The sequence below is a fragment of the Gallinula chloropus genome (genome assembly GCF_964237585.1).
Source record: "Gallinula chloropus genome assembly, chromosome: 2".
In the NCBI taxonomy this organism is placed as follows: domain Eukaryota; kingdom Metazoa; phylum Chordata; class Aves; order Gruiformes; family Rallidae; genus Gallinula; species Gallinula chloropus.
In genome coordinates this window covers 24,357,461-24,370,045 of record NC_140086.1, presented here as the reverse complement: position 1 = coordinate 24,370,045, position 12,585 = coordinate 24,357,461, and the positions used below count along the sequence as shown (strand labels likewise).

General features: G+C 37.7%; 1 protein-coding gene across 1 annotated transcript in view; it reads right to left on the bottom strand.

Moving 5' to 3' along the window:
• The window catches only part of STK3 (serine/threonine kinase 3), a gene marked incomplete at its 5' end in the record, with an annotated part of 143,585 nt that overhangs the window by 62,942 nt on the left and 68,058 nt on the right, over positions 1-12,585 (bottom strand). The window contains 2 exons of the mRNA XM_084260921.1: positions 4,465-4,590; positions 7,034-7,171. Of these exons, the coding sequence (XP_084117047.1) occupies positions 4,465-4,590; positions 7,034-7,171 (264 nt within the window). The remainder of the gene's footprint in view (positions 1-4,464; positions 4,591-7,033; positions 7,172-12,585) is intronic.

The following is a 12,585-nucleotide window of genomic DNA, read 5'->3' as shown; positions in this document are numbered from 1 at the left end:
CATGGAGTTTTGACAAACTGCATTTGTCAAGATGAAAATCCCTCCCCCTAACCTCACCATCAGTATTCTTCATTTCACTGTGTACCCTCACTTTTTCTGCTAAAGATAAGTATTCCAAATTTTTTTTCACTCAAGGCTTACCAAGCAATACAAACTTATTAAAGGCACATATTTACTGATAGCAAGTCATACTACCTATCAAATACCACATTAACAGTTTTAACAAAAGTAAAAATTTAATCATTAAAAACCTAATCACAGATTATTTTATAAAATCATAAAAACTATATGAAAACTTGGAGGAATAAAACATTTCAACAGCATAAAAAACATAAAGCAAAACTTTTTTAAAATATCAATAAAAACCCCTTTCTACCTAATCTTTTTACACTGGTAACATTTTTCAGAGGTTTAACTACTCAATATAAACCCTACGGTACAAATACCTGGACATCCTCTTATCCATTACACGATCTTTTTGCAGTAGTAAATATATGATACCTCATAGTCTTCCTCTGATAAAGCTGATGGAGCTAATGGGAAAAAAAAGCACAAAACCTCTCCAGAATAATCTCCAGAAGTATTGAAATTTATCTATCCATGATCAGGATTAAAAAAATGAAATTATCACACTGACAAGCACCACCTCCCACTTTGCCAGCAGCACCAGCTAATATTACCCCTTTTGTTTGCTCTTTGTTTGCATATCTTCTTCCTACCTTTGCATCCGGCCTTTCTCTACATCTGAAACTTCCCTCAAGCTCAGAGAGATCTATTCTTTTCCACTGAAATTTACAAGAATGACACAAATTATTCTTAAGAAATAATCCATTCTCTCTGCCATGAGGAAAGCTGACCTTTGCTGGAGAACTACAGCTAAACTCTGAGTCACCCTACCGCGGTACTGCAAACACATTCTCTGAATTACTGTTGCTTCAAATGTTCTGTAGTAAACAGAAGCCAGCCTGACTTACCTTAGCCTACAATGAAGAGCACTACGGACTATTTGCGCAGCCTAGCCTACCACCAGGCCTTTCTCACAACAAACAAAGCAGGCAAAAGATTGTAGGAATTAACCTTTCAGTGTTTCCCCAAAGAAAACCAGTTACAATAACCTGTTACCCTGAGTTATTAGGATGTGCAGTTCGGTTGTTATCGTGCCTTGGCAATATGCAGCAACACCCACTCAAACTTTTGAACTTGTCATCTTATGTTCTACAGCATTAAGGGACAGTTTGCATTCCTCTCTTTTGTGCTTTGTATCCTGCCTACCTTCAGTGTTGCATTAAGTCCATCCTTCATAAAGTTTACTTTGCATTAAAATAGACCCACAGAGGCAGCCAGCTCAAAAATGCAACCGCAAGGGCTTATGTAATTATGTCCAAATGCAATTTGTTATGCCTTCAAAATCCAGGATCCATCTCTCTCAACATACCCTACAAACATCACTTGGTGTTCTTTATTAGTTTTAGTTAATCAATTATAGCCTTTATGTCACCACCAACACAGAAAATTAAAAAGGAGTACAAGACATCAAATTACTACGGAGGGTAAAACTATTTACCAAATAACTTAAATAATTAACTCCAAGGATAATATACAGCATAATGTGTATGTTCAATGTGTATGGGGTTTTTTTGAGTAGTTCTGAAGTCTTTTACAAGTACAGCAGTACAAAGGGCTTGCCCTAACAAACATACCCTTCTTTTCAAAATGTCCATTTTGCTCAAGTTTTTATCCAGACTTTCTCATCCTTCTTGCTTATTTGTCATCTAGGTCTCACCTAGTTATCCCTCTGCTTGAGGTAATAGAATTACAAGGGTTCATTTTCCAACTTCTCTCCCTCTGTCTTTCATTATACTGGAGTCATGCTTTTATTTTTCTACTAACTTTTCTCTTCTGAATATACCAGCTGCGTTCACAAGCCCTCTTCCACGGCCTTCTCCCATTCTGTCACTTCATTTCTGTACTGAGAGGTCAGCTCTGCCCCAAATCTGCCTCTTCTGTTACTCATCTGTTAAGTTTTCAAACCCCTTTATTTTTTCCTCAGGTCCCTTGCTACTATGACAGCAGGACTGCTTCTAGCCCTCTGCAAGACTGTCACTATTGCCCTTCAAAACTCCTCTGCATCATGATACTGAAAAAAAGAATGAGTAAGGTATGGTAATATCAAGCTTCCCATGCAGACTAATCTTACACCTCTTGCCTTTATCTCTCTGTCACCTACTCTGCCTTGTATTTAAGAGTCATTTCTTCAGGTGGAGGTTGACTTCTTGTTCCGGGTTTGTTGATTTTCATGCACTTGTATATGATTACAGCACCTAAAATTCTGTTAGTATAAGGAAAAAAAAAAAAAAAGAGACTACAACTACATTTTTTAGAGCAACACAACCCTGCAGCTAACAAATGGTATCCCAGACCATGTTAGAAGGAGTGTTGCTAGCAGGTCAGGGGAAGTGATCATTTCCCTCTAGGCAGCACTAGTGAGGTCACACCTGGAGTTGTGGGACCACTTCTGGCCTCCCCAGTACAACAGAGATGTGGACATGCTACAGAGTCCAACAAAGGGCCATCCAGATCATTAAGAGCATCTGTCCTAAGAGGAAAGGCTCAGACAGTTGGGACCATTCAGACTGGAGAAGACAAGGCACACGGAGGACCTCATCAACGTGTACAAATATCTGAAGGGAAAGTGCAAAGAGAACAGAGCCCTTTTCAGCACTGCCCAGGGACAGGACCAACAGCAACGGGTCCACACTGAAACATAGGACAGTCCCTCTAAACACCAGCAAAACCTTTTTTACTGTGAATTACTGAGCTTTGGCATGGGCTGTCCAGGGAGGTTGTGGAGTCTCCCTCTTTGGAGATACTCAAAATCCATCTGGACACAGCCTGAGCAAGGGGGTTGGACCAGATGTCCCTTCCAACCTCACCCATTTTGTGATTCTGTTGTCTCAGCCCAGCTAAACAAAGATATTTCTATTATTTTCAGATTTGAGACACTCATTTTTACACTTAGTGACAAGTAGAGTCTCACTGTCTTTTTAACTCATAACCTGTTCCCTGATTGCACCACAAAAGTCCCTGACAAAAACTCACATCTTCTGCAATGGTAACACAAATAACAGACTCCTGCCCCAGTCTTAGATTCAAGATTTCCTTACACTAAATGCTGAATAATCTGGGGCAGGGTGGCACGGGGGGGGAAGGGGGCAGACACACAACTGCATTCTGATTCTCACACCCATGCAAGAAGCATGTTTCTTCAGTTGAGGTGGACCGATCAGAAAGCAATAGGGGAGAGGTAAAAGCATGCTAGAAAAGACATTAGCTTTTTATGTCAGATCAACTTAGTCAATATATCAAGTCACAAACATCAACTCTGGACATAGTGTCACACATCCCCACACAGGCAATATTTCTAATGTAAAAAAGAAAAAAAATATGTAAAAAAAAATTCCAACCTTCCCTGCCTGTTTTATTACTAAGCAAATACAATCCAGAGTACTATCAACACAAGCTATCAGTACTCTTAGACATATACTTAAAACAGAAATATATCCACCAAGCAAAGGACTATGGTCTGTTGGGACAGAAAACACTCCACAGAACCCGCTTGAAAAGTGTTTATGTATATATGTATATCTAGAGATCATCACCTAACACTGTGCAATGCTAAACAAGAATTCTACAATTTGGGAGAGGGCAGACTGCATTGCTGCACTGCTTATTTCTGTTTGCTCAAAGCTGTAAGATTTCCCCTAACATTCCAGTCTCCATCCATCTCTGTGTGTTATTCCTGACTGACCTTGGTTCTCATTGCATGTGTGGCAATACACTTCTTTGAAGCACATACTGCTGTATTGCACAAGACTGCCCTAAAATAAATCACGTAGGGAGAGTAATAATGGCAGGAACAGGGACTTATTCCTAACATTGCCAAACAACGCTAAACACAATCTATTTACCACACAACCTGCTTTTCTCCTCAAGCATATGCTTACAATGTCATCTGCAGAATGAAATGCTGTCACCGTTTTCACTTTTTGGGTGCAACTTGATTCAAACCATATTGTAATCAGCACTTCCTGTGAGTCACAGCTAACTGCTCTTCTGTGTATTAGACTTAAAACAAAAAAAAACAGCTAAGTGCCCTCAACTGAAAATTAAACCATCTAGACGCCCCATATGTGAAAGTGGAACCTAAACAGCTTTGTGTTTTGGATTTCTTTTTTTTTTTTTCAGTCTGAACAGCTGAATTGACAGAGTTTCTTTTCCCACCTCCTAGAAAACCCTTCCACTATGACATCTCACGGAATAGTGCTGAAAGTTGGCTCACACAGCATTACTCACAATAGCATTACTCATCATAAGAGCAGAATGCTCTGCCCTCATAGGCTAAAAATCAGGGAGAAATGGGTAAAGAAAAGTACGGACATTATAGGGGGGAAAAAAGGTACACACTGAATTTTCTTCTTCCTCTTCTAGTTCTCTCTGCTGTTCCTCATGCCGCTTTGCCTTTATCTCCATTGCTTCAGTGATCAGGTCCCTTAAAATTGAAACTGGCTTGGCATTCTTAATAAACGTATGCTGGAAAGAAAGAAAAAAATTCACTATATTATATAACATCATTACAATAGTTATGCTTTAAATGTAATTACAGGTATTATTTGACTGCACAGACTTCTGTGATAAATGGTATTTTATATTACACAATAATTAAAATCTACACAAACACAACACACTACCTTTTAGCTGCTTCATAACTAAACTTTAACTATTTTTAATAATAGCAGGTCTTGGGAAATGTAATCACATAACAACTGTTTTATAGTGAAGGGTATAATTTTTCCAAGGAAACACACAGTAAGTAGTAAATAAATAGAGTGGTGATTGTCTGACATAGAAAAACAAACTTTGTCAGATATTCAGTTACAGAATTTAATTAATCTTAACAAGCTGACAGCATAAATTAGTGGTTGCCAGCAGAGCTTGCAACCTATGGCTGCCTACTTCAACAAACCTGTAGTTTATGTGTCATAAAACATATCTTGATCTATGATGTTGAAGTGTAGAAAAATCAAAAATTCCTTACTTTTAGCAGGAAGCTTAAATTTGAATTTGAGGCCACTGAATTGTAACACTACTTCTTCCTTTAAGACAACATGTGCACGTACCATTTACATTATGAGTCATTTACTGACTCATAAAATTCTAACCTGCTGTTTGAAAAATTCTGATTTGGCATTATTTTGCACAATTCAGGCAAAATGTAACTCTAAGCACCTCAGAAACGTATTAATAGACATTAAAAAACTGTTCCACAAAGAATACAGCTGATGAAGCCTAGTGTCCTCCACGTGTTCTGTACCTTCTGTCTTGATATATTAATTACTGTCCTTTTTCTTCCATGGGCTTTCCCCACAAGCATTACTTTCATTCCCGCTCAAACACACCCAGCACACCTCCAGCTCTATGACACATGCTCCGGATTCCAGCCGAGGTAAAAGACATGTACTGATGCTGGACACTCTATTTGATGTTTTGGCCAGCAAGCACAAGGAAAGATGGACACTGAAGGTTCCCACCCCATTACTTGACGCATTAATACAAGTCTCTTTTATCCAGCTGCTGGTATTCAGCTAACCATACAAAATTCAAGGTATGGCCTCAAATTTAAGGTCTCATGTTGTAATTTCAAACATCATACAAAAAGCTCTAACTTGCAATTTTTACTCTCTTTGCAGTCTACATTTTGGTGCTTTCACAAGTGTAGAAACTAAAATATTCCTAACATGACTTATGAATTTGATGATCTATTACTGGAAAGTACTTTGCAAAGCTCCTATGTTCTTGTAGTGGAGGCTACAGGAATTTAGAGTTTAAGAGAGGCTATTGCTAGATAAAGACACAATAAATCTGGCTTATAGATGAATTTCCAGAAGATCAGATTCTGATGGAGACTGATAAACAAAGAAAATTAAGGATAATATTTACCAATAACAGTGAAAAGCATAAAAAAGACTAAATTACCCAAAAGTTTAATGAATTAGGAATCAAGAAAGTAAAAGGACTAAAGGACCTAACATAATTATTCATTTCTGTCTCATTTTCAAAGCAAGCTTATTTAGAGAAAGTTTTAGATACTGTTTCAATCATCATGGAACCTATTATACTTTTTCTAGAAATCTTTTTCTCCCCCCCCCCCTTTTACTACCTTTGCTTTTTTTTTTTTTTCTTAAGTTACTTGTAGGCTTATTGTGACAGTCCTGAAGGCAGTGGATAACACAAACTTGGGGCCAAAGGAGAAAACTTTCTTCACATTTTCTCTCTCCCCTGTGCAATAAAATGTGTGGCCTCTGTAAAATTATGTCCATTTCACAAAGACTAAATCTTTCTTTACATATAAGTCCCTTTTATTTGTTTTTTGGTAGGTTTTTGAAATTTCTCTGCTTTATTTCTATCAAAAAGATTCAACTGTTAAATTTCTGCAGCTACTGGAAGCTCAGGTCAGCCAGTGGGCGAAAGCCTGGTGCACGCTGCCCTGGTCCCACAGGAACCAACTGTTCCACAGTTCCAACTGTGGCTCGAATTATACCCACTTGGTATAATTCAGCCCAAGAACAAACTCGTTATGCTCTCCATCTGCATCAGACTCTTCTTTGACATGACCACAAGCAAAGACTGAATATACACCATGGGTGGCCCACACTGAGGGGTAACATGGGCTCAATTCCTTTACTTAACACTTGCCTAAATCCTGAGATCTATTGAGGGCCTCTAACCACAAAACAAGGATCCAATTTTAATTGCAATAAAAAGAGCAATTAATTTTTAGAAGCAACAAAGGAGAAATAAAATGGGGGTTGAGATACAGGAGCTGACAGAGAAACGACCACAGAGTGGGAAAGAAATATGCAATGATAATAGTTAAAATAAGATTTGCCCTTAGAAATTTTCACAACAGTTCTGGTTTGAGACTAGAGGAAAAAAGCCATAAAGTTTGCATTTCCTCAGTAACTTAAATACTGACCTGTAGCAGCTGTGTTGCCGTAGCTCTTTGTTCAGGATTTTTCACTAAGCATTTCTTCACAAAATCTGTGAATTCATCAGACCAGAGCTCTGGCTTCCGGAAGGTTGGAGGGGGATTTGTAGGAATCATAAAAATAGCCTAGATAAAAATCAAACAACAGCAGCAAGTTTAAACAAAACACATCATCACAGCACCAAAGCCAAGTAAATAAATTGCTTTATCCACCTTTCTTATCAGGCTAAGAATCTGGGAGACAAATTTTAAGTAAGCTAGGATTTCCACTCAGACTGAGATTCAGGAAGCAAATCCAGCTGCTACTAATGCAGCTACTTCCCATTAGATTTTCTCTCTCTAAACTGTACCCCACTGAGCACTTCACTCATCGTTTTCCCTATTGCTGTTTATCAGTCTCAAGAGATGATCCTGTTCTTTCAGAGATTATTAGTAGAAATGACCACACTGTTTGTTTAAACAGACACAAATAACATTGCTGTGAAAATCCTTCAGATGTAGCTTTAAAACTTGCTTTTCCTAAATAAGGTTTAGAAATATATGCTAAAAGAGTGAAGGCAGCACTAAAATAACCTACAATAAATAAAATAATGAAGTACCTTCTCTACCACTGGCAGCAAGAGTTTACTTGAAATTGAAAAAGCAGCATTTTAACTATATAACAGCAATTTCACACTGTCAAGAACCATAGGCAGGAAGATTTTTCAACTAAGAAAAAAATATTTCTGCTACATAAAAAACCCCCACCCTTTATCCTACTTAAAATCACATATATTGTGCCATTTTCTTTACGATTTTTCCATGTTTTCCTCTTATTATAGATTTACACTTGCAGGGGAAAAAAAAAGCAGTGCAGTTCTGGGAAACTAGTGTAAAGCAATGGGAAATTTTCAAGTTCTGTATGTAATCTCTCAAATGCATTCAGTATCATTACTCAAGACTTAGACATGACAGCAACACACTTTTCAGAGCTCAGTCTACTGACAGAAATAATAAGCTATTATTTTCTTCTAAAACCACATTTTTCAAAGTGAAAGGGAGTAAAAGTTTTTTGTTTGTTTTTATGTAACTATAGGCAGAAGCATGCACTCAGAAAAGGCGGAAAAACTGAAACGAGACATTATGCATGCACACTGTTACCAGGGTAGAGGCACCAGCCTCCCAAACACAGGGAGAGGGAACTTCCTGAGATTTTTATCCATAACTTCTAAAGTCTGACTGGCCTTGAAATTTGGGGTTGCTTGTTCAAACCCTCATTCTGAAATTCTTCTCATATACCAAAGAAAAGCAGGACACATGCAAAATGATGCAAAAACTGTTTACTGTAATTTTAATAAAAAATTAGTTCAGTATTGAATAGTTTGTTTTAATTCAAATACCTAGACACTTAGAAAACTCATTTCACTGTTTGCCCAATATAAGAATTAAATGAAGAGCCATGGGCATTTTGTTTAACAAAGATATATTCTACAATAGCTTTATATTTTCAGCAGGCAGCCATGCCAAACTAGCATATGAACTCAGATAGGAAACGTGGCACTCTATTACACTCTGATTTGCCTTACCAACTTCCCTTGTAATACAAGATTAATTGTCAGTACAAGTGAAGTGCTTCAAGCAGTGGCTATCAAATTCAGCTGCTTCTGTCCTTGAAAGTAATGATCTCTTCTGAACTTTGAACTGATGACTTTTAATCTTATCTTTAGCTACTCGTAACAGCTAGCTCTGCAGTAGCTATTGAAAACACACTGCTGTAACAGAGGGCTAGTAACTTCTGTTTATGTGCTGTCAAAATGTATACCTCATTTGATAATATATATTGACCTGTCTCTCCCCAGGTAAGCAAAGCTTAGCTTCAGAGTCCTGCTCCGCTCCCATGTTTAGGGAAAGCTATTTGCCTCTGCCAATTATTTTCATCAAGCACACACCAGTTAAAAACCACAGCAAAGAAGTGACTCCTTTATAATTCACAAAGGACAATGAGAAGAAAGAGGGAAATCATGAATCGTTCTTTTATGGCAGGCCATAAAAGTCACAAAAGAAGATATTCAAGAGCTAGACTTAGGTTCCTAAATCCACATTCATGCTTTGGATGTTTGTTGAAAGTACCTACTTCAGAAACACGTATATTTCTTTACTCTGTAAAAACCTACGATAGGGGTCTTTAAAACCTGACATGTGATGTGAGCTGTATTTGCTGAAAAAAACCTTGCTGTGTTATTGTAATAGAAAATACAGAAACTCCTTATTCCAAATGTTTAAACCAGCTTGTTAGTTATGCCATGCACTTGCTAGCGTGTACTTCTATCGCCAGCTCTCAGCACCCCCTTTTGTTACCTAGCCTGAAAATGCTGGGTTTCCATTCCATCTTCCCCCTCTACTTCCTCATTTTGGCTTGCATATTTCTCTGCATAAAAGTTAAGCTTGCACTCTCTTTCAAAATAGGGTATGATTTAGCTTCCAACTACTTCTGTTTCCTTCCAAGAAGCTTGCAAAGCAATCATTGGAGGATTATAAAGCTAGTCCCAAAACTCCAGGAATAAAAACAAAACGCTTATCTGACAGGAACTTACTCCTCATTTTTGCTTCTATTTCTTGTCAAATGCATCTCTTCTAGCCTAAAAGAACTCTGTCCTATTTTAAAACACAACTGAGCTGTTTCAGTCATTCTGTTCCATGGATGCCAAGGGAAGAAAGAAACCTGAGACTTGTTTTGTTCATGACTCTTTAATCTTACCCCGTAATTCTCCAGACCCTGAGTTCTCCAAAAACTATTAGTTTTTTTTCCTCCACTCCACTTGTAATTTTCTCTAGAAGTTTCCCACAGCTATCGGTATTAGTTCAGCTCTCACAGTAGGGCTGATGGCAATGCTCATACAGCCAGTGTTAGACAACTGTTGCTTAAAAGAAAACCCAAATATAAGCTACTGTCCACCAAATTACATGGGCTGAACTGGCAGTAACAACTGCAGGAAACATTAGGAGTAAATAGTTCAGAGGGGACAGGCACTGACATACTACAAAAGAGCTGGGGCTAATTCATTTCTCTCTTCCACCTTCCATATCACCTTCCACATTTCCTTACGTATCTGAGGCAGACTGGGAACTCTTACTCAAATAACACACCAAATACACAGCCAAGGCATTAGATGGTATGACTCAGTTTTCTGTGGGACCACAGCAGCTTCATCAGTCTTCACGTGTCTGTAAGAGTCCATTCCAAATTGGTCCTGAACTGGCCCTTCCACCTCTGAACCTTGAGCCCAACTACTTTGAGTCACCTCTCATACATTGCTCTAAGGCAAGCCTACACCCTGCAGTGAAACCAGAATCCAAGTCAGATTACAGTTTGTATGTGACAAAAGAAGGGGGGGCGGGGAAGATCATCCAGGGTAGCTTACAGTGGCCACTTCCAAATTGAGCACTAGACAATCCAAAACAGTTTCTACCCTAAGTGTGCCTGGAAACACTTACCTGCCCAATAACCAGCAGATAGAGTTAAACTGAACGCTGGTGTGAGGACCAGGTCTTAAATGAGAGCAGAACTGCACGAGTCAGCACATGATTTTATTTTTATTATTCTTAAAGGGCCTAGCATTATAAATGAAGTCCAGGCTGAAAACATTTTTTTCATGAAGGTTCTTTTATAGACAATTTTATTGGTGTGAAAATGTAATAATGGTGATGATGAAGAAAATGCCAAAAGTAAAATGAGACCCCCCATATACCCCATTTGGAATTTCCAAATCAGAAAATCCTTGCAGCTCATTCCTTCTGGCAGTCAGGGTAATACATCTGTATTTCACACAGTCCATGAACACATTAAATGATCAACAGTAATTTGGTAGAGGTACTATGTCTTTTGAGTTTCAGCTCCTTGACTATGGCTTAGCTGAAATAAATTACCTATAATAAATAGCAGGAAATCTAATGTATAACTTTTACTGTTATTATTTGCCTAGTACCGTGAATACTACTGAAGGAGGCAGCAGAGATTTTTATATTGTGCTAATTTTCTGATTTTTATGCTGTAATTCTCTATTGCTAGAATCTACAGAAACTTTTTACAAAGAAAGTAAGGGTACAAGACATCCACAGGCAATTTGTGACTGCATAGTTTTGTGGCACCACGATTACACTACTTAGTTTACCAAACTACTGCAAAAAACAAAGTCCAAAATACATTTAAACTAACACACTTTAGAGAATGAAATACTACGTAAGGCTGTGGGGTATTAAATATGGTATATTGTAACATTTCTATGATTCTGTGATTCTATTAACGTCAGAAACAAAGAATCATCTCAAAGACAAACTATTCTCTTTTTTCTGATACCTATGGCAGAACTTACTTCCCCTCTTGAAGAGCTTTCAAAAAGCTATTGAATCACCACTACTTAATTCAATTACACAATTCAACAGCTGTCTAGAAATGAAACACCAGCATTGACAAGAAGGGTGAGATAGTAGCAGGTTCTATGGTGGGTTTGCTTTGCTGAGCCTTTTTTGTTTGGTTGGACAGTATTTTTTAAATTCAGAACTACAATACTGTTACAACAAAGGGGTTTTTATAAAACTTTGTAACAGGGAAAAACAAAGTTACTGAACTCGTGGGTTTAAACAGGAGGAAGTCGGTTTATGATCTGCTTCAGTGTAGATAATAAATTTAATTACTAGAAGCACCCTAAAATCACCAGCTTCCTCTTCCTGTCTGCACACACAGACATTCATTAAGATCTTCCAGTGCACTCACACCATTTCTGCAGAATTTCAGTTTTGGTTCCATCAGACATTAATCAGATACCCGAGCCAAGGAGCTTCTCATTATCCCCCAAGTATGATGAAACTCCTAACTGGAAAGCTTAATTATATTTCTGCATGAAATATTACTTCTGTTGAAGCAGCCAATACCAATTTTTACTCTTTCTCTTTTGGAAAGAAAAAAGTCACTTCACAGTCATGAATCAATATTCACTCATTCTATTAAACACACTCCTCACTCTCCAAAACAATGAAGATATAAATGCTGCTCGTTACTAATCTCAGTGACAAAACCAATATGAACTAGAGAGATCAAGATGGAATCACTCAAATTACAACTGTGCATCCCGTGGGCCCACAAGTTTTTTCATTTTCACTGCCCCATACCTCATATACTTCCAACAGAGATGTGGCTTGAAGAAATACAATAAAACTATCAATTTCACACAGGAAAAGCTTAACAACATACCCTGAATTAAAGACTACAGAAACACAAAAGTTGTCAAATTATTTTCAATCTCTTTGATTTTCCACTATCACTTTTTTGAAACAGAGCATCAAAAAAAGCATTTACTGAAGACAGGTCCAGCAAATAAATACTTCAGAGTGACCCAGCTATCCAACTGCTTCTCCCATACGTTATCTAAAACAGTTTAAGGAGCAAAGTTTAAGAAACTAATACCAAATATTCATTACAATTACTTATTTTTCAGTTGACTTTAATAATAAATTATCAAACAAAAAATGTTTAGAAATGTCATCTGGAAAAAACAAACAGG